The sequence below is a fragment of the Procambarus clarkii genome, chromosome 25 (assembly GCF_040958095.1).
Source record: "Procambarus clarkii isolate CNS0578487 chromosome 25, FALCON_Pclarkii_2.0, whole genome shotgun sequence".
NCBI classification, from domain to species: domain Eukaryota; kingdom Metazoa; phylum Arthropoda; class Malacostraca; order Decapoda; family Cambaridae; genus Procambarus; species Procambarus clarkii.
This window is the reverse complement of record NC_091174.1, coordinates 14887409-14910015: the sequence shown is the minus strand read 5'-3', so window position 1 is coordinate 14910015 and position 22607 is coordinate 14887409. Positions and strand designations below refer to the sequence as shown.

Below are 22607 nucleotides of genomic sequence, written 5' to 3'. Positions count from 1 at the left end.
GACCAGGCCTCCTCCTACAACAGGTCAGCTGAGAAATCGGGAAAAACATGACACCGATAAGTTGCATGGGGAATATATCTTTCGGTTGTATAGATATATAAAATTAAAATTGACATATATAATGAGAAATGGACCTCCCTACGCTGTTTACCGTATATATATATATACGGGATTGATATACAAGACGGAAAAACGACAGCCAATTATTCGGTTAACTTTAATTGGCTAGGAAGTAAATTGAGAAGGCACAAAATCTCTGTAAAAATAAAAAAAATTGGCAAATCAAGTTTAATGTTGACAGTTATTCCGTTCTTAGTCTGAAAAACAATTGGAGAATTACCATCTGCTGAAATCCACTGAAACAGCCAAAATGTAATTTCAGAGCAATATATCTTTGTTGTAAACAGATAATAGAAATTTAGGAAACGACGAATGATAAAATTAATAAAACTGCTATTCATCAGATTTATCTTGTCCTTGTTAGCAAACAAGGTTCAGCCAACAATATGGCAGTTCAGTTTTATTCCAAATTCTGTAAAATTTTCACACAAACTCCCAAAATCTTAAGATCAAGATGAAAACGCTAATTCTAAGCATTAGAAACCATCCAAAAGAAGTGATCGATGTGGTGGTTTGTTCGTTGTTGACTGAAAAGACATAGTTGGCGGTATTTTCCCATATACTTCAAAACAAGAGCATACGAAATCATGAATCGTGGTACCTGGTCAGGATGTTTGCAATAAAAATGAATTGTCCTTCCCTGCCGTGACCAGGATTCGAACCTGGGTTATTGCGGCCACAACGCAATGTACTAACCACTATACGATCACGGCCACGCGGACTGTGTTAGCTGATCTTACATGTGAAACAAGTGGATTCAGGAAAAGTGTTTTTATTATATTAAAATAATTGTGACTGGGCAGGCAGCCGGTGTATATCAAATCAAATCAAATGTTTATTCTGGTAAAAGTACATACATAGATGAGTTACAAACATAATGTTGGATTTATAGATAGAACTAGTACATGCAATACATATAATATAATGTATAATATATATATATATATATATATATATATATATATATATATATATATATATATATATATATATAATATATATATATATATATATATATATATGTTGTTAAGGACATATTTTTGTCGTTTTGATGAATGTTCAGCTAATGTTCATATTAAAATGTTTCCAATATATATATATATGTCGTACCTAGTAGCCAGAACTCACTTCTCAGCCTACTATTCAAGGCCCGATTTGCCTAATAAGCCAAGTTTTCCTGAATTAATATATTTACTATAATTTTTTTCTTATGAAATGATAAAGCAACCCTTTTCTCTATGTATGAGGTCAATTTTTTTTTATTGGAGTTAAAATTAACGTAGATATATGACCGAACCTAACCAACCCTACCTAACCTAACCTAACCTATATTTATAGGTAAGGTTAGGTTAGGTAGCCAAAAAAAGCTAGGTTAGGTTAGGTTAGGTTGGTTAGGTAGACGAAAAAACATTAATTCATGAAAACTTGGCTTATTAGGCAAATCGCGCCTTGAATAGTAGGCTGAGAAGTGCGTTCTGGCTATTAGGTACGACATATATATATATATATATATATATATATATATATATATATATATATATATATATATATATATTGTGTGTGTGTGTGTGTGTGTGTGTGTGTGTGTGTGTGTGCAGTGTACATATGCAGTGCAGTGTATACAAGTAGAATAGTGCAAACAGGAACTAGAAGATCAGTTGTTCATCACATTGATGTGTGTCAAATATAACATGTGTATGGGGGCAAGTAACAAAATCAGCAGACTAACTGACGTTGTCACACCTCCAATAATACTTGGCTACAAGTGTCTTCGATAGTTGGCCTTGTAGATAGGGATGACGTAAACTTTAAAGTGTGTGGACAAACACACACACACACACACACACACACACACACACACACATACACACACACACACACACACACACACACACACACACACACACACACACTTGTGCATTACATCCTCGTTGATTGACCCTGATGTCGACATCTGTGTGGGACGCATAATTCACTTAGATTTTGTTTGTCATTCCCAGAAATGTCAACTTAATTCAGTCAACATCTTAGACTGCGAAAAAATTGTACTATTAGAGATAAGTTTAAACTCCCGCTGCATGAAATGGCAAACCATCTAATCACAAATGCTAAAATACCTGAAATCCTTGGATTATATCCATGTTTCGCTTCCAGTAGACCAGTTACATACGAGATAATGGAACAAACGGAGTAATGTGAAAACTAATGATAATTAAGATTAGCTTGTCTGTAATCCTGTAATTCCCCCGTATCAAAATAGTTATGTATTAGCGTAAAGACCTGCCATCAACATACAATAATTGTAACTACATAGATATCAAAATTAAAAAATCTTTGTAACCAGCTCAGATTATATGATGAGCAGGATGGATGTAATTGTTAATGTAATAATCTCCTTTGAGGTTTGATTAAGACATTTTGTGCCTTCTGTAATCCTTTTTTTCCCGTTTATTTTATTTATACTTTACTACTAAAAAGGAGTTACAAGCTTGGTTACATACAAGGTACAAAGTTGATTGCCATTTCAGGTCGGCGAGTTTCTCCAGCTCCTCAGATGGGGGTCAGGAATCCTCTAAGTTCTCAAACGAGTATTAAATTAAGAAATTTTTAAAAAGGTAAAATCTGAGTTAAGATTAAAATTCCGAAAATGATTTGTTCGAAAAAAAATGTTTAACAGGATGCCCCCCCCCCCCCCGCCTTATTACAACCCCCCCCCCCCCTCCTACAATTCCCTCTCTAATTTATGTATTTATGCATTTCTGTATGTGGGGGTTACATTAGCATTTTAAAATCACTACAATCCCCTTCTAGAGTTGATTGTTCAATACATCCCAGACCTATATGTTTAACAGACCTCTAACTCTGTCCAAGGAGGACAGAAGAAAATGTATATATGCTGATTAGCATTGTAAATGTCTAGCCACGACTGTGGTAGAAAATAAATAAATAAGTCTCTCTCTCTCTCTCTCTCTCTCTCTCTCTCTCTCTCTCTCTCTCTCTCTCTCTCTCTCTCTCTCTCTCTCTCTCTCTCTCTCTCTCTCTCTTTCTCTGCCCTTCCCTCACACAAATTTTGACAATATTCACTGTCAAGCAGAGACGCGCTCGGGATAAGCCTTCCATCTCCAGGGTGAAGCTCCCACAACAAAGGCCTCCAAGGGACACTGTAGCAAAATCCAGAGAGATAACAAGAAAATTGAGCATCACCGCATCCTACACACTCGTGTAACAGTTTAGCTGTTTATATAGGCTATATATCTGGTATTAAAGAATATCTTCTTGAGGTTATCTTGAGATGATTTCAGGGCTTTAGTGTCCCCGCGGCCCGGTCCTCGACCAGGCCTGCACCCCCAGGAAGCAGCCCGTGACAGCTGACTAACACCCAGGTACCTATTTTACCTATTAACATGCATTAATTTCAATTAAAAGCTGTCAGTTGTTAAGTGTGGGATACGCCTTGAGAGATGAAAAGGCACAGGACATTTTTATTTTTTACTTCAAAACACCCGTTGATTGGTGGAAAGGCACAGCGTAATTTTTTTTTCTTGAGAACAAGAATATTCAAAGTCCACACTCAAGTTACCAGGCCAGAATACTTATAATAAAAGTTAACTTCCTTTCACTGCCGTGACCAGGATTCGAACCTGGGTTATTGCGGCCACAACGCAATGTACTAACCACTATACGATCACGGCCACCGGACTGTGTTTATTTACTCGAAACGGATGAACTCTAAATAACTATTTTATCTCAGGTTATTCCTGAGACGTTCTTGGGATTTGTTGCTAAATGAAATAATCGAGATTGGTTTCGCCGGGAAGATGAAAATAGATGAGAGTAGATGGGAAGATGAGAATAGATTGGAAGATGAAAATAGATTGGAAGATGAGAATAGATGGGAAGATGAGAATAGATGGGAAGATGAGAATAGATGGGAAGATGAGAATAGATGGGAAGATGAGAATAGATGGGAAGATGAGAATAGATGGGAAGATGAGAATAGATGGGAAGATGAGAATAGATGGGAAGATGAGAATAGATGGGAAGATGAGAATAGATGGGAAGATGAGAATAGATGGGAAGATGAGAATAGATGGGAAGATGAGAATAGATGGGAAGATGAGAATAGATGGGAAGATGAGAATAGATGGGAAGATGAGAACAGATGGGAACATGAGAATATATGAGAATAGATGGCACAAGCGTTAGCGACGCAGAAAATATGGACTTGTGTAAGAATGATTGCATAATAAGCAAGGTTGTATAAGCAAGGTTGTGAAAGCAAGGTTGTGAATGAAAGAAATGTCGTTGTCGTTTCCTGAGTGTTAGCACGTTACAATGAATGCACTAATGACTGTGCATCATTCACTCGGATGGTCTTTGTCTTGCCAAGAAATGTCCCCATCATTCAGAGGTGATAATACATGATGTTCGATTATGTTTTTAAGAACTTAGTGAAGGGTGAGGACACTCAAAATACAACAGATCAGCTGGGAAATCGGCCAAAATACACCGTCGTAAACTTACGTGGGAAATAGAACTTCCGATTGTATAAATATATGAAATTAAAAGCAACATTAGCAATTTAACGTTCGTTGTTTTCCCAATTTATAGTGATTGAGGTAAAGACGTAAAAAAGGAATTTGCAGTTTTTCAGTTAGCTAAAATTGGGTTGGAAATAATTTTATAAGGCATATATCTCTACAGAATGACTGATATTATTTTGTTAAATTCAAAATTGGCAAATAAATTTAAATGATGACAATTGTACGGTTCTTAGTCTGAGAAAAAATAACAGAACTACCGTGTATCACCTGAAATGCGATGAACCAGACACCCACCTGCCTTGTGGTATTTCCGAGGATCAACGTCCCCACGGCCCGGTCTCTGACCAGGCCGTGGGGACGCCTCCTCTGTTTTTGCCCCCATTTTGGGCTTGTGGAGCCCAACAAAGAGCAAAACTTAATTTCGTAACACTTTTATCATTATTTGTTGGGAACAGGAAAGAGACATTCAACAAACGAGGAATCATGAAAAAGATTGATAAGAACAATGTTGTTGTTCAGTTTTATCTTTTCCATCTGAGGAAACATTTAGATAAGATATTACAAACCTCGCAACACGAGTGATTGTTGGTTGGCCGGTTGTTGGATGAAAAGTCACAGCGTTATTTTCCCCATATAGTTAAAACCAAGAGCATGTAAAACCATGACTCTTGCATGTAAGACCATGACATCCTAGTCAGGATGTTTGCAAGAAAAGTGAATTGTCCTTCTCTGCCGTGACCAGGATTCGAACCTGGGTTATTGCGGCCACAACGCAATGTACTAACCACTATACGATCACGGCCACGCGGACTGTATTTACTATATTTTCACAAAGGTATTTATTTTGCATAATATCTAGTAGGTACTTCAAATGTTTTGCTTTAGATGATCTAGTCCATAGAGGTTGTTGTAAGGACGTTGTGAATGCTGACCAGCTTAAGCTAAGTTGTGAATGGAGGAAATCCCGGTATTGTGTTCTTGATATAAATTCTTGCATTCAATTGTGACGTGCTGACTGACAGCGATGTCGATGACCGCGGGCTTGTGCATGACGCCAGCCCACGAACGAACGAACGAGATATAGAGCAAGATACCCTTCAGGTGAGCGGGGAAGTTGGGTATAGCTGAAGAGTAGCCGGTGAGAGGAAACGTCGAAGTCGGAGAGACAGAGCCCGGGCTAAGGCTCAGATCTGCATGTAAGATCTGAGGCTCTCAACGTGCTAGTGGCTTTACAAGAATGTTAAATCAACTTAATTTCTATGTTCTCTGTTAACCCCCAATGTACCTTCTTGTATATAAATAAACAATAAAATACATAACCTGGTCGGCTAGGCAGGGAGGCGGGGTCTTTTGTCGGGGGCGACTAGGTGAGGACAGTTGTCCTCTTGAGTCCTAGAGTCTTCTTTCTTCTATGAAGCTGGAGTCTTCTGTCTTCAACGTCGAACTTCACGGTGGTGGACATGACATCCTCCAATTCCAAACGGGGAAAATTGGGTCCTTATTCCCCCCTAAAGAGGGGAAGGAAGGCGGCTGCCTTCAGTTGGTGATGATAAATATTTTTTTCTTTGCTAATTTAGCGTTTTTAGCTCGCTGACGTCTTGCTGCAGCCCTCCATTGCTGGGCGGGGTTTGCGCTGTCGGATGTGTCGATAAATTCAATCATCGTTCTGTTGCTATGGTCAGGGTCTTCTGTTTACCAGGTTACATAGCACTAGCTCTCCACATATGTCAGTTACTTAATTTAGAACCTGTACTTGAGGTCGATCTCGAACCCATTGTTGATGTGATGACTTATATTGAATTTTGTAACTAGCTCATCAAGATTGTAACTTGCTTAGCTAAATGAATTGTGGGGTTCAGTCCCTGAGCCCATTATGTGCCTCTGTAACCCTTTCCACTACCGCCCACAAGATGGGTATGGGGTGCATAATAATTGAACTAAACTAACATAGGTCCCTCAGGGCAGAGGAGATGAATCTGCGTTCCTCTGGCCAGTTTCGCACGGCCATGATCGCGTGCCACGTCTGGTGAGAGTGGAGACGGGAGCGGTTTGTACATCAACTGCACTGGTGGTGATGTTGGGGGTCCTACTGAAGCCTGTCGTCGTCGCATGGGAGTGTGGCTTCCGTCTCTGTGGCAGGGGAGAGGGGCCTCCTGGTCCGGATCCGTTATGGCGTTTGCTAGTGGCACTGGGCTGGGCGTTACGACTCTGGGGGCCAGATTCACGAAAGCATTTACGCAAGCACTTACGAACGTGTACATCTTTCCTCAATCTTTGACGGCTTTGGTTACATTTATTAAACAGTTTACAAGCATGAAAACTTCCCAATCAACTGTTGTTATTGTTATAAACAGCCTCCTGGTGCTTCGGAGATCATTAACAGTTTAATAATTGGAAACAAAGCCGCCAAAGATGGAGAAAAGATGTACAGGTTCGTAAGTGCTGACGTAAGTGCTTTCGTGAATCTGGCACCAGGTATTGTCGCATCCGTTGCTCTGCTCGCCCTATCCCATCACAGAGGAAGGCCTTCCGTCTCATCCCGGTATAAAATACCAGGCTGCGAGTCCTTCCAGATTGAAGGCTGACCTTCTGGAGTGAAGTTCTGAGAGTGAGTAACGCTGGCCTCCTTAACACTGGTCTCCTTAACGCTGGCCTCCTTAACACTGGTCTCCTTAACGCTGGCCTCCTTAACACTGGTCTCAACACTGGCCTCCTTAACACTGGTCTCCTTAACGCTGGCCTCCTTAACGCTGGTCTCCTTAACGCTGGCCTCCTTAACGCTGGCCTCCTTAACGCTGGTCTCCTTAACACTGGTCTCCTTAACGCTGGCCTCCTTAACGCTGGCCTCCTTAACGCTGGTCTCCTTAAATGATAGAACTTGTATGCAGGCGATGAGTCACAATAACGTGGCTAAAGTATATTGACCAGACCACACACTAGAAGGTGAAGGGACGACGACGTTTCGGTCCGTCCTGGACCATTCTCAAGTCGATTGTGTCGACTTGAGACAAGTTCGATAGAACTTGTAGTAAATTATTTGGGCGAAACTACCAACTTATAATGATGGACTACCAGTAAACCACTTGTAACTGTTATCTTTATAGATACCGGAAGCAAATGAAGCTACCAGACAAAGTTATATATTCCTAGATCTAGTATAGAACATATTTGTACGATATTAGGCCTAAGCATGTATTAGGCCTAGGCTTCCTTGGAGAGATTAGGTTAAAGTTTTATATATATGTTGCGGGCATAACAGTTCTGTTTAACCCCCCACCCTTCTGACCCATATGACTAAAAAAAAAATTGAAACTTGTTCAATTTTCCACCATACATACATGAGCAGGATGTGCACCCACCATACACGTGCACCCACCATACACGTGCACCCACCATACACGTGCACCCACCATACACGTGCACCCACCATACACGTGCACCCACCATACACGTGCACCCACCATACACGTGCACCCACCATACACGTGCACCCACCATACACGTGCATGACGTGCACCCACCATACACGTGCTGAACGTGCACCAACCATACACGTGCAGAACGTGCACCAACCATACACGTGCAGAACGTGCACCAACCATACACGTGCAGAACGTGCACCAACCATACACGTGCAGAACGTGCACCAACCATACACGTGCAGAACGTGCACCCACCATACACGTGCAGAACGTGCACCCACCATACACGTGCAGAACGTGCACCCACCATACACGTGCAGAACGTGCACCCACCATACACGTGCTGAACGTGCACCCACCATACACGTGCTGAACGTGCACCCACCATACACGTGCTGAACGTGCACCCACCATACACGTGCAGTACGTGCACCCACCATACACGTGCAGGACGTGCACCCACCATACACGTGCAGGACGTGCACCCACCATACACGTGCAGGACGTGCACCCACCATACACGTGCAGGACGTGCACCCACCATACACGTGCAGGACGTGCACCCACCATACACGTGCAGGACGTGCACCCACCATACACGTGCAGGACGTGCACCCACCATACACGTGCAGGACGTGCACCCACCATACACGTGCAGGACGTGCACCCACCATACACGTGCAGGACGTGCACCCACCATACACGTGCAGGACGTGCACCCACCATACACGTGCAGGACGTGCACCCACCATACACGTGCAGGACGTGCACCCACCATACACGTGCAGGACGTGCACCCACCATACACGTGCAGGACGTGCACCCACCATACACGTGCAGGACGTGCACCCACCATACACGTGCAGGACGTGCACCCACCATACACGTGCAGGACGTGCACCCACCATACACGTGCAGGACGTGCACCCACCATACACGTGCAGGACGTGCACCCACCATACACGTGCAGGACGTGCACCCACCATACACGTGCAGGACGTGCACCCACCATACACGTGCAGGACGTGCACCCACCATACACGTGCAGGACGTGCACCCACCATACACGTGCAGGACGTGCACCCACCATACACGTGCAGGACGTGCACCCACCATACACGTGCAGGACGTGCACCATACCTCTCTACACTACCCCTACAGACTGTCTTAGACGTTGTACATGGGTCAGTTGCCGGGATGTCCTAAGCATATTAAGAATATTAAAAAATGTATTCTTGATAAAAGTAGAGCCTCGGTCACCAAATTCTGAACATCACCTCTATTCCTACCTCTGCCGCTGACACGGCCCCCTGGCACCGCTTCCTGGCACTGTTCCCTGTCACCGCCCCCTGTCACCGCTTCCTGGCACTGTTCCCTGTCACCGCCCCCTGTCACCGCTTCCTGGCACTGTTCCCTGGCACTGTTCCCTGGCACCGCCCCCTGTCACCGCCCCCTGGCACCGCTTCCTGGCACTGTTCCCTGGCACTGTTCCCTGTCACCGCCCCCTGGCACCGCTTCCTGGCACCGCTTCCTGGCACTGTTCCCTGGCACTTTCCCCTAGTATCGCCCCCCTGTCCCCGCTCCCCCTAGCAACTAAAACTTCCAAATTAAATACCAGCGTCTGAACACCTGTACACCTGCTACCAGTATCACCCCCATCATGAATCACCTTCATTGCCGGTCATGTTACCACCACCATTATCGTCATTACCACCACCATTATCGTCATTACCACCTCCATTATCGTCATTACCACCACCATTATCGTCATTACCACCTCCATTATCGTCATTACCACCTCCATTATTGTCATTACCACCACCACTATCACCACCACTACCACCATCACCACCACTACCACCATCACCACCACTACCACCATCACCACCACCACCACCATCACCATTCAATAACAACTTTCCCATTACGATATCCATCTTCTATATTCCTAAATCCAGGAGGAAATAATGGACACACAGACCCATTAATCTCTTTCCGAGAGGCTGTATTAAGGAGAGCGATGTCTTGGGGCCGCCCATAAGGCAGTTGATGGGGTAATTAATCCCAGTCTTATCCACCAGGTGGCGGCCCTGCTCGACAACCTGATCTCCGCCACTATCACACGTTTCCCTGATCATTTCCACAGTCTGGGAGGGTGACTGCTGCCGCGGAAATGACGATGCTGCCCGAGCCCCTCGACCCTCCCTATCCCCCACTCCCTGTCCCTCTCTCTCCCTTCGTCCAGTACTTCTCCTCCTGTGTGTTCCTATCTTCCCTTCACTATTGGTGCTTTCTTCATCTACTCTACCCCTCTCTCCGGTACATTTCCCTCTCACTACTCTTACTCCGTCCAATGCTCTGTTATCAGTGTTCCAAGTTTCCTACCTCGACCCGGGTACTCGTTAGTTGTTGCAATCCATCTCTGCCCTCACAACTCTCTTCCAGTTCCACTAATATATCTCTCTCCCACCACTCCTCCTCCTTCCCGCCCTCTCCCCTCCCTCCCTCCCTCTCCCACCACTCCCCCTCCCACCACTCCCCCTCCCTCCCCCTCCCACCACACCCCCAACCCTCCCCTTCCCACCATTCTCCCTCCCTCCACTCTCCCTTCTGCTAAATGTGATCCATCTACCCCCACACACTTTTCCTCTGCTACACACACACTCCTTCTGCTACTCTCACTCTCCCTCCACCACTCACGCTCGCTCACTCTGAAGTATAATGCAACACTGAAGACAGAGGTGTTGCTACACACCTGTAAGAAGGCACATATACTTAAAAAATATACATGACCCCTCCAAAAAAGCAGACAGGACTCACTCGGATATAATAATTAGTAGGCTGTGAACGAATTAAATTCACGAAGCAACACCACGATATCGAAAGTAAGTTGGCCATATTGGCCATACCTGACCAACCTATTGGGAGTGTTGGGTGTGTGTTTTCTATCCCTCTCCCTCCTCCATCACCCTTACTCTCTCCTCTCTCCTCTCTCCTCTCTCTCTTCATCACTCCCAAGTCATACTCCCATTTTTATTCCTCTGATGATTGCTTCAGCCTTCCATCTGCTGTCTCTGATTGACTTGGATCATTTTAATTTACACTTAAGAGAAGTTGTTGAGGAGTTTCTGTGGTGGGAAGGAGGAGGGGAGGGGGGTCAGGGTGATAGGGGTCAGGGTGATGGGGGTCAGGGTGACAGGGGTCAGGGTGACGGGGGTCAGGGTGATGGGGGTCAGGGTGACAGGGGTCAGGGTGATGGGATCAGGGTGACAGGGTTCAGGGTGAGGATGGAGAGCAGTGATGGTGGTGATGATAATTTAGGCAGTGGTGGCAATGGTGGTGGTGTTGATAGTGGTGGTAGTGGTTGCAATATGGAGGCGTTGATAGTGGTGGTAGCGTTGGAAGTAGGGATGATGATGGTTCTATCCAAAGGGTAACTCGGGAGAGTGAGGTCTGCCGCCTGCTCTCCTTGTTGAACCTTTGGCGTGTATTTTCATGCTTGATCTCCTCGGCGAATCTGAACTGAAATCTGTGGCTGGAGGTGGCTTCTACGACTTATTCTTGCGATATCTTCCACTTGTTGACCACCCCTGTACGGGGTCCGAGCATTTCTTTGATTCTTTGGTGCTTGTATGGTTCCAGCTTTCCCGTATGTCCTCTCGTTCTTCTTTATCTCAATCCAAGGAGCCTGTCTTGCCCCGCCTTGTATATTCTCCTCAGTATCTTGTATACTGTGATCATATTCCCTATGATTTTATCTTTTCTCAAGAGTTATGAAATTGTGTTCCCTTAACCTATCCTCATAGCTTAGCCGTCTTAGCTGTGGGATTAATCTTATTGAAAACCTCTATATTTTTTCATTTTTAGTTTGATAGTTTACAAAGTGAGGATTCCATGCCGTTACTGCATACTCCAGTGTTGTTCTAACAAATGGTGGGCAGATTGCCTCGAGTCTTGATTTAGGTTTCTAAGCAATGGGTTAATGTTTGCCAGCGTTGCATCTGCTGCTGATGATGGTCGGTCTACGTGTACCTCTGGTGTTGATGCTAGAATTATATCCACTCTCACTCTACGCAACCACTTGGGGTTGACGGAAGAGCGACGGTCTCGCTTCATGCAGGTCGGCGTTCAATACCCCGACCGTCCAAGAGGTTGAGCACAATTCCTCCCCCCCCCCCCCCCCCGTCCCATCCCAAATCCTTATCCTGACCCCTTCAAAGTACTATATAGTCGTAATAACTTGGCTCTTTCCCCTGATAATTACCATCTCTCACACACTTTTCAATTCCTGTAGCTGTCTTCCTGTATGGTGTTAATACCTCCCGGTTTTCTTTCTCACTTTCCCATCTAAATTACCTTGCAATTGTTGGTATTGAATTCTAGCAACAATTTTTGTGTGCATTCCCAGAGTTTCTCAGGGTCATCCTGTAACCTTATTCAGTCTTCTTCTGTGTTAACATTCCTCATTACTTGTGTATGACATCAAAAGTTGTTATGCACGAGTGAGCTCGTGCATAACTATTCACGAAAATTTCCCTATTCACGAAAAATAGGGAACAGTACGTTAATGGCGCCTCTGAGAACACCGCTGGTTACGCCTCTGTTTTCAGTCTTGTTCACATCTTGTTCACCAGACTTTCCTCTGGAACTGTATTAAAGGCTTTTTGACCAACTAGGAAAATACAGTCCATACACTTTTTATTTTGCTTGCTTATTTATTAACCTTCTTGTAGAAGTCTTTCAAATTTTCAGGCACAACTTCGCCTTTCTAAATCCATGCTGCGTTTTCGGTTGAAAGTTGGTCCTCTCTCACTAGGGGCTCCACCATCCTCAACCTGATTACTTTCTCCAGTTTTCTACACGCAATACTTCTCAGTGACAGTGGTCTGTAATTAAGTGCCTTGTGACATTTTTTGTTGAATACTGAGAATACTTTTCTATCAGAATTCCGGACTAATACTCACTGTATATACACCGAGAAGTAGGATATGCTTCTCGGTACATATATCCTTTCTGCAATCATTACGAAACACACATGTTCGAATTTCGCAGGAAGCAAAAATATAGAACATACGAGTGTCAATATTTAAAGTAATGCTAGTTACAACCGTTAGCAAAATATCACACAGGCAAAATAATTGAAAAACACAGATGAGCTCGCGCGCGCGCCCCCCCCCCCCCCCACACACACACACACACACACACACACACACACACACACACACACACACAGTGAGAGGAGAGCGTGAGAGACACGTGTCAGTAGGGCGTGCGTGAACTAACGTCAATTATCTCAAAATATTGAAGTGTTACAGAGACAGGAGACATCGTTTCTTGTCACAGGAGTGTACACAAACGCAGTGATCAAGCGTAATAGTGAGCTCCTATAGCGTAAGATCAGTTACGGACATAATAAGGTTGAGTGGCGGCAACAAAGGGTCATACCGTGGGACAGTTCAACCAGGTGGGATGACTTGGCTAGGGTGGTGCTTGGGGGAAGTGGATTATAGCAGTCATAGTGATCAATCTCCCAGAGTGTGCGCACCTTGTCACAGGAGTGTATCTTGTTGAAAGTATGCGACGTTGTATATGCTGATTGATGGTCAGTGAGAAGTATAGGAAGAATAGCATATCGGGCCACGTGGGAACGTCATTGAGGAGCAGCAGCAGAGGACAGTCGACCCAAACCCCGGGGGAAATGTCTCTATTTAGTCCATTATCCCGCCCCCAGTTAGCTATTCTAGAATTCCCGCCCAAAGTTCCTGCTACCGCCTCTCTAGTTCAACACCTTGTAACCTAGGCATTTGATTACCTAGGTATCACGACTATAAGGCGCAGTAACTTTGTCAGCTACCCGCAAAATTCTAGAGTTCTACAACAAAATTCTACAACATTTTACTGCCACGAATGCATAAAAGAAACGAAGGGAAACAAATGAATAATGAAGTAATGAGTGAGTGAAATAGTGTGGTCAGGTGAAAGGGAGAGTGGGAGAGAGGCAGAGGGAGAAGGGAGTGGGGAGTAGGACGTAGTGCTAGAGGTAGATGGGTAGATATAAGTAGAAGTAGAAAAAGGCTGCCACCGTCCATTCTAACTCAGTACATACAAGACAAGGAATGGAACTTGTCTGTATCACAAAACTGTCCAAGTCCGGGGGTGGTCAACAAGTGGAAGGTATCGCAAGAATAAGTCCTAGAATTAAGCCACCTCCAGCCACAGATTTCAGTTCAGATTCGCCGAGGAGATCAAGCATGAAAATACACGCCAAAGGTTCAACAAGGAGAGCAGGCGGCAGACCTCACTCTCCCGAGTTACCCTTTGGATAGAACCATCATCATCCCTACTTCCAACGCTACCACCACTATCAACGCCTCCATATTGCAACCACTACCACCACTATCAACAGCACCACCACTATCAACGCCACCACCACCACCACCACTACAACCACTATCAACAGCACCACCACTATCAACGCCACCACCACCACCACCACTATCAACGCCACCTCCACCACCACTATCAACGCCACCTCCACCACCACTATCAACGCCACCTCCACCACCACTATCATCGCCACCACCCACCACTATCATCGCCACCACCCACCACTATCATCGCCACCTCCACCACCACTATCATCGCCACCACCCACCACCACTATCATCGCCACCACCCACCACTATCATCGCCACCACCCACCACTATCATCGCCACCACCCACCACTATCATCGCCACCACCCACCACTATCATCGCCACCACCCACCACTATCATCGCCACCACCCACCACTATCAACGCCGCCACCCACCACTATCAACGCCGCCACCCACCACTATCAACGCCACCACCCACCACTATCAACGCCACCACCCACCACTATCAACGCCGCCACCCACCACTATCAACGCCGCCACCCACCTCTATCAACGCCACCACCCACCACTATCAACGCCGCCACCCACCTCTATCAACGCCACCACCCAACACTATCATCGCCACCACCCAACACTATCATCGCCACCACCCAACACTATCATCGCCACCACCCAACACTATCATCGCCACCACCCAACACTATCATCGCCACCACCCAACACTATCATCGCCACCACCCAACACTATCATCGCCACCACCCACCACTATCAACGCCACCACCCACCACTATCAACGCCACCACCCACCACTATCAACGCCACCACCCACTATCAACGCCACCACCCACTATCAACGCCACCACCCACCACTATCAACGCCACCACCCACCACTATCAACGCCGCCACCCACCACTATCAACGCCACCACCCACCACTATCAACGCCACCACCCACCACTATCAACGCCACCACCCACCACTATCATCGCCACCACCCAACACTATCATCGCCACCACCCAACACTATCAACGCCACCACCCACCACTATCAACGCCACCACCCACCACTATCAACGCCGCCACCCACCACTATCAACGCCGCCACCCACCACTATCAACGCCGCCACCCACCACTATCAACGCCACCACCCACCACTATCAACGCCACCACCCACCACTATCAACGCCACCACCCACCACTATCATCGCCACCACCCAACACTATCATCGCCACCACCCACCACTATCAACGCCACCACCCACCACTATCAACGCCACCACCCACCACTATCAACGCCACCACCCACCACTATCATCGCCACCACCCAACACTATCATCGCCACCACCCACCACTATCAACGCCACCACCCACCACTATCAACGCCGCCACCCACCACTATCAACGCCACCACCCACCACTATCAACGTCACCACCACTACCACCACTATCAACGCCACCACCCACCGCTATCAACGCCACCACCCACCACTATCATCGCCACCACCCACCACTATCATCGCCACCACCCACCACTATCATCGCCACCACCCACCACTATCAACGCCACCACCCACCACTATCAACGCCACCACCCACCACTATCAACGCCACCACCCACCACTATCATCGCCACCACCCACCACTATCAACGCCACCACCCACCACTATCAACGCCACCACCCACCACTATCATCGCCACCACCCACCACTATCAACGCCACCACCCACCACTATCATCGCCACCACCCACCACTATCAACGCCACCACCCACCACTATCATCGCCACCACCCACCACTATCATCGCCACCACCCACCACTATCAACGCCACCACCCACCACTATCATCGCCACCACCCACCACTATCATCGCCACCACCCACCACTATCAACGCCACCACCCACCACTATCAACGCCACCACCCACCACTATCATCGCCACCACCCACCACTATCATCGCCACCACCCACCACTATCATCGCCACCACCCACCACTATCAACGCCACCACCCACCACTATCAACGCCACCACCCACCACTATCAACGCCACCACCCACCACTATCAACGCCACCACCCACCACTATCAACGCCACCACCCACCACTATCATCGCCACCACCCACCACTATCATCGCCACCACCCACCACTATCAACGCCACCACCCACCACTATCAACGCCACCACCCACCACTATCAACGCCACCACCCACCACTATCAACGCCACCACCCACCACTATCAACGCCACCACTATCAACGCCACCACCCACCACTATCAACGCCACCACCCACCACTATCATCGCCACCACCCACCACTATCATCGCCACCACCCACCACTATCATCGCCACCACCCACCACTATCAACGCCACCACCCACCACTATCATCGCCACCACCCACCACTATCATCGCCACCACCCACCACTATCAACGCCACCACCCACCACTATCAACGCCACCACCCACCACTATCAACGCCACCACCCACCACTATCAACGCCACCACCCACCACTATCAACGCCACCACCCACCACTATCAACGCCACCACCCACCACTATCAACGCCACCACCCACCACTATCAACGCCACCACCCACCACTATCATCGCCACCACCCACCACTATCATCGCCACCACCCACCACTATCAACGCCACCACCCACCACTATCAACGCCACCACCCACCACTATCAACGCCACCACCCACCACTATCAACGCCACCACCCACCACCACTATCAACGCCACCACCCACCACCACTATCAACGCCACCACCCACCACTATCAACGCCACCATCCACCACTATCAACGCCACCACCCACCACTATCAACGCCACCACCCACCACTATCAACGCCACCACCCACCACTATCAACGCCACCACCCACCACTATCAACGCCACCACCCACCACTATCAACGCCGCCACCCACCACTATCAACGCCGCCACCCACCACTATCAACGCCGCCACCCACCACTATCAACGCCGCCACCCACCACTATCAACGCCGCCACCCACCACTATCAACGCCACCACCCACCACTATCAACGCCACCACCCACCACTATCAACGCCACCACCCACCTCTATCAACGCCACCACCCACCACTATCAACGCCACCACCCACCACTATCAACGCCACCACCCACCACTATCAACGCCACCACCCACCACTATCAACGCCACCACCCACCACTATCAACGCCACCACCACCACTATCAACGCCACCACCACCACTATCAACGCCACCACCCACCACTATCAACGCCACCACCCACCACTATCAACGCCACCACCCACCACTATCAACGCCACCACCCACCACTATCAACGCCACCACCCGCCACCACTATCAACGCCGCCACCCAAAACTATCAACGCCACCACCCACCACTATCAACGCCACCACCCGCCACCACTATCAACGCCACCACCCGCCACCACTATCAACGCCGCCACCCAAAACTATCAACGCCACCACCCACCACTATCAACGCCACCACCAAATGCCAAAAATCAATTCCACAGAGCGGAAGTTTATCTCACAGGCTCTCCTCCCTCACCTCTCCTCCCTCACCTCTCCTCCCTCACCTCTCCTCCCTCACCTCTCCTCCCTCACCTCTCCTCCCTCACCTCTCCTCCCTCACCTCTCCTCCCTCACCTCTCCTCCCTCACCTCTCCTCCCTCACCTCTCCTCCCTCACCTCTCCTCCCTCACCTCTCCTCCCTCGCCTCTCCTCCCTCGCCTCTCCTCCCTCGCCTCTCCTCCCTCGCCTCCCCTCCCTCGCCTCCCCTCCCTCGCCTCCCCTCCCTCACCTCCCCTCCCTCACCTCCCCTCCCTCACCTCCCCTCCCTCACCTCCCCTCCCTCACCTCTCCTCCCTCACCTCTCCTCCCTCACCTCTCCTCCCTCACCTCTCCTCCCTCACCTCTCCTCCCTCACCTCTCCTCCCTCACCTCTCCTCCCTCACCTCTCCTCCCTCACCTCTCCTCCCTCACCTCTCCTCCCTCACCTCTCCTCCCTCACCTCCCCTCCCTCACCTTTCCTTCTCTACTCTTTCCTCACCTCTCTTCCCTCTTCCAACCCCCCACCCCCCCGTCCCTCGCCGCCTCAATCGCTTCCTCCCTCTCTACCCCCCTCCCCTGAAACGCGACCCCCCCTTCAACCCCCCCCCCTTCAACCCCCCCCCCCCGGCCCATCCAGTAGCAATGAGTATATATAGTGTGTGTAGGTACGTGTGTGCTCATCTATCAGTTCTTGCCTAAAAGAATTGTGTGTGTGTGTTCACCTAGTTGTATTCACTTAGTTGTGCTTCCGGCCGTTGAGCTTTGGCTCTTTGGGCCCGCCTCTCAACTGTCAATCAACGGATTTTTTTTGTCCCTTGTCCCCCCCCCCCCCCTCACACACATACAGGAAGCAGCTCGTAGCAGCTGTCTAACTACCAGGTACCTATTTTCTGCTAGGTGAACAGGTGCTTCAGGATGAAAGAAACTCTGCCCATTTGTTTCCGCCATCGCCGAGGATCGATCTTCGGACTCTAGAACTACAAATCCCGAGCGCTGTCCACTCAGCTACCAGGCCCCCCAGTGTGTGCGCGCGCGCGTGTGTGTGTGTGTGTGTGTGTGTGTGTGTGTGTGTGTGTGTGTGTGTGTGTGTGTGCGTGCGTGTGTGCGTGCGTGTGTGCGTGCGTGTGTGCGTGCGTGTGTGGTATAATATATAATGCGACGTTATTATCCTGGGATAACTTTGGGATCGTCTTTATGACTCTTGGGAGGATGGAAAGTGAATATAGAAGCCGCACAAGACCCTCCGTGAGACGATACCATTGCTGGTCCTTCCCTAGATTGCTTCTCATGTTTATATGGCAGTTTCCTGAGTGGCGTAGTGTCAAAGGCTTCTCTGGTTGTCTGTCAGCTTCTCCTCTCACAGTCTCAGCCTCTGTGTATATACTCACCTATTTGTGCTTGCGGGGGATGAGCTCTGGCTCTTTTGGCCCGCCTCTCAACTGTCAATCAACTGTTACTAACTACTGCCTAACTCTTCCCCCCCCCCCACACACACAAACCAGGAAGCAGCACGTAACAGCTGACTAACTCCCAGGTACCTATTTACTGCTAGGTAACAGAGGCATTCAGGGTGAAAGACACTTTGCCCATTTGTTTCTGCCTCGTGCGGGAATCGAACCCGCGCCCCAGAATTACGAGGCCTGCGCGCTATCCACCAGGCTACGAGGCCCCCCTAGGGGTGGGTGTGTGTGTGTGTGTGTGTGTGTGTGTGTGTGTGTGTGTGTGTGTGTGTGTGTGTGTGTGTGTGTGCGCGCGCGCTTGTTTAATATTGGTCTTAAATAAGCGTGTTTGTTATTCCATGGACATTTACAAGTGGGTTCATATCTAGATGAGCTGAGTTATCTCGCTAACTGACCAATCTGTCTTTTGTGTTTGTATTTTTATTTACACGCTTTTGTCTGCATTAATCTCTTAGTGTGGTTTTCACCTGAAATTGATCTCGCTCTTTGGGAAGGAACACAATTTATCACCCACCCCTCCCCCCTTCAAGGCCGACCCTTCCAATGACCCACGTCAAATGAATCATTCAGTTTACAAGATCACAGCCGTCGTGGGAGCGCCCTGACCTGTCCAACCTTACCATTGACCCCTCGACAAAACTCTCCTCACTCCCGCCTCTGCTAACAACGCACCACTCACCTCTTTTAATTTTCCACGCTCTTGAAAGCTCACTCCCACCTTCGGAAAAGAACTCCCTATGGCAACACCCGCCTTTCCACCCCTGGCAATATCCACCTTTCCACCCCTGGCAATATCCACCTTTCCACCCCTGGCAATATCCACCTTTCCACCCCTGGCAATATCCACCTTTCCACCCCTGGCAATATCCACCTTTCCACCCCTGGCAATATCCACCTTTCCACCCCTGGCAACACCCACCTTTCCACCCCTGGCAACACCCACCTTTCCACCCCTGGCAACACCCACCTTTCCACCCCTGGCAACACCCACCTTTCCACCCCTGGCAACACCCACCTTTCCACCCCTGGCAACACCCACCTTTCCACCCCTGGCAACACCCACCTTTCCACCCCTGGCAACACCCACCTTTCCACCCCTGGCAACACCCACCTTTCCACCCCTGGCAACACCCACCTTTCCACCCCTGGCAACACCCACCTTTCCACCCCTGGCAACACCCACCTTTCCACCCCTGGCAACACCCACCTTTCCACCCCTGGCAACACCCACCTTTCCAAGTCCCATCTGTAAGAGACCTTAGGAGGACATTTTCCGTTTTTCGAGAAAGATATTTTATACAAAATTTCCTCAAAGATTGATTTATCTCTGCATAACTCTGTGCATATTTCCAAATTGTTATCTGGCTTTCTTGCTATATAAATTGCTATCTTGTTCTTTAATAGCTAATTGTTGCATTGTGCTGTTTGTGTCTCTTAGTTGATATCTGTATATGGGATTTAATGCTTATATAGTTCATCGAATTTCATATTAAATCTGCTTGTGCTCAGTAAGGAAAAATATTTGTTATTGCTCATCAGCAAGAGTCTTAGTGACATGTTTGAAGACGTTATAGTATGATGTGTGGGGGTGAACATGAGTTTATTGATAATAGTAATGTGTGCGTGTCTAGGTGCTTGGGGGAGGGGGGAAGATTGTAATGGTTGGGGAAATGTGTACTGGATGGGATATGCTTTCAGGTTATTGGTGGGTGTCTGGGACTTGAGTGTGGTGGCGTGCAGGGATGAACTGGTTTGCTGGTTAAGCATTGGTGGAGTCTTGTAAATGAGGGAAATTGATAGAAGGTATGGAATGTCCCGTTAGGGGTCCCTGGTGGTTTCAGGCGACGCTTCTGTTTGGAGGAGTTTGATTATATTCTTTATTACTGTACATAGTAGGGAGGTTGTGCCCTTCTCCCAATGCCATGCACTAATGGCTTTTGTGTTCAATTTTTTTGTCAATTATAAGTCTACACAAATATTCCATTTACTTGATTGGAGTTAACATTGGTTAGTGAAGTGGCCATACTGGGAGCAGCTCAAGCAGTGTTTAAGAATATAATGGTTTTTCTGAAGTGATTTTGGCAGATATATTTTAATGGCAAACATTATATATCCCATTTCAAAGCAATGTTTTCTTGTCCAGTTTATTCAAGTATTATTTTAAGTTATTCAGAATGTATAACATTTTTAATCCTCAATCGCTGTTAGTTCACTATTCCTCCCATAAATATTTTTCACTTATTTTAGATGTTTCAAGCTGATAAAAGTAAGTTAGCAGTCTTGCTGCGACGACTGTCTTCTTAGCCTGAAATATTTGGCAAAAGGTTGAAGATTATACCTTTCTCTTCGAGCTTGTCTTGTGTTAGTAAGAGGCAAGTCATTATTATGATGACAATGTATGGCTCCTGTGGGGGCCTCAAAAATGTCTTTAAGCACTATATAAGTTTGCATAATACTTGCAGAGTTTCCTATTATTCTACACAAGTTCGATTGTGTCGATAATTCTAGCTCTGCTATTGTCTTGGTGGTGATATTAACCTGCATTGTACCTGAAATAATGTTTAAATATAAATTATTACTAAAAAAGCTGAGTATTGAAAATAAATGAATAAAACACATTCAGCTGCACAATAAAATCACAGACATATCTAAAAGAAAATCTTTGAAACCACGTGTGGGCTCGAAGTTGCGTTCTGCGTCACCCCATACGAGGTGACGAGACCACGACCATGCTAAAAAAAAAAAAAAAAAACTTCATAAATTCAGTCGAACTTCGGGTTGTTGGTTGAGCTTTTCAGGTCATCGTGGTCTAGTGGCTAGTCGGTAGTGTGTGCGTCTTGGGTAATCTAGGACGTGAGTTAGAGCCCCATCCTCCCCAACACACACACACACACACACCACACACACACACACACACACACACACACACACACACACACACCCTCTTCCCCCGTCTCTTTCTTCCCTGCCCCCACACACCCTCTTCCTACTGTAGGTAGAACCAAAAGATTGCATTCAGAAAGCAAATATGTCAATATAACAAATGTTTCGAATATCAACATCAGAATTCACCATTATTAAAACTAATGCTAAAGTGTATGGACTC

At 47.5% G+C, this 22607-nt stretch overlaps 1 protein-coding gene and 3 non-coding genes across 4 annotated transcripts in view; all 4 read right to left on the bottom strand.

The window, feature by feature from the left end:
* Positions 1 to 761: 761 nt before the first annotated feature.
* Positions 762 to 833, bottom strand: TRNAH-GUG (transfer RNA histidin (anticodon GUG)). Its single transcript has one exon. It is a non-coding gene; the product is annotated as a tRNA-His (tRNA).
* A 2907-nt stretch (positions 834 to 3740) lies between these two features.
* Positions 3741 to 3812, bottom strand: TRNAH-GUG (transfer RNA histidin (anticodon GUG)). Its single transcript has one exon. It is a non-coding gene; the product is annotated as a tRNA-His (tRNA).
* Positions 3813 to 5394: 1582 nt separating this feature from the next.
* Positions 5395 to 5466, bottom strand: TRNAH-GUG (transfer RNA histidin (anticodon GUG)). The gene has a single exon. It is a non-coding gene; the product is annotated as a tRNA-His (tRNA).
* Positions 5467 to 7176: 1710 nt separating this feature from the next.
* Positions 7177 to 22607, bottom strand: part of LOC138368387 (uncharacterized) — a 22771-nt gene continuing 7340 nt past the window's right edge. Inside the window, exons 2-4 of the mRNA XM_069330916.1 lie at positions 21840 to 22050; positions 20181 to 20358; positions 7177 to 7527 (exon numbers count right to left, since the gene is read on the bottom strand). Coding sequence (XP_069187017.1) covers positions 7177 to 7527; positions 20181 to 20358; positions 21840 to 22050 — 740 coding nt within the window. The remainder of the gene's footprint in view (positions 7528 to 20180; positions 20359 to 21839; positions 22051 to 22607) is intronic.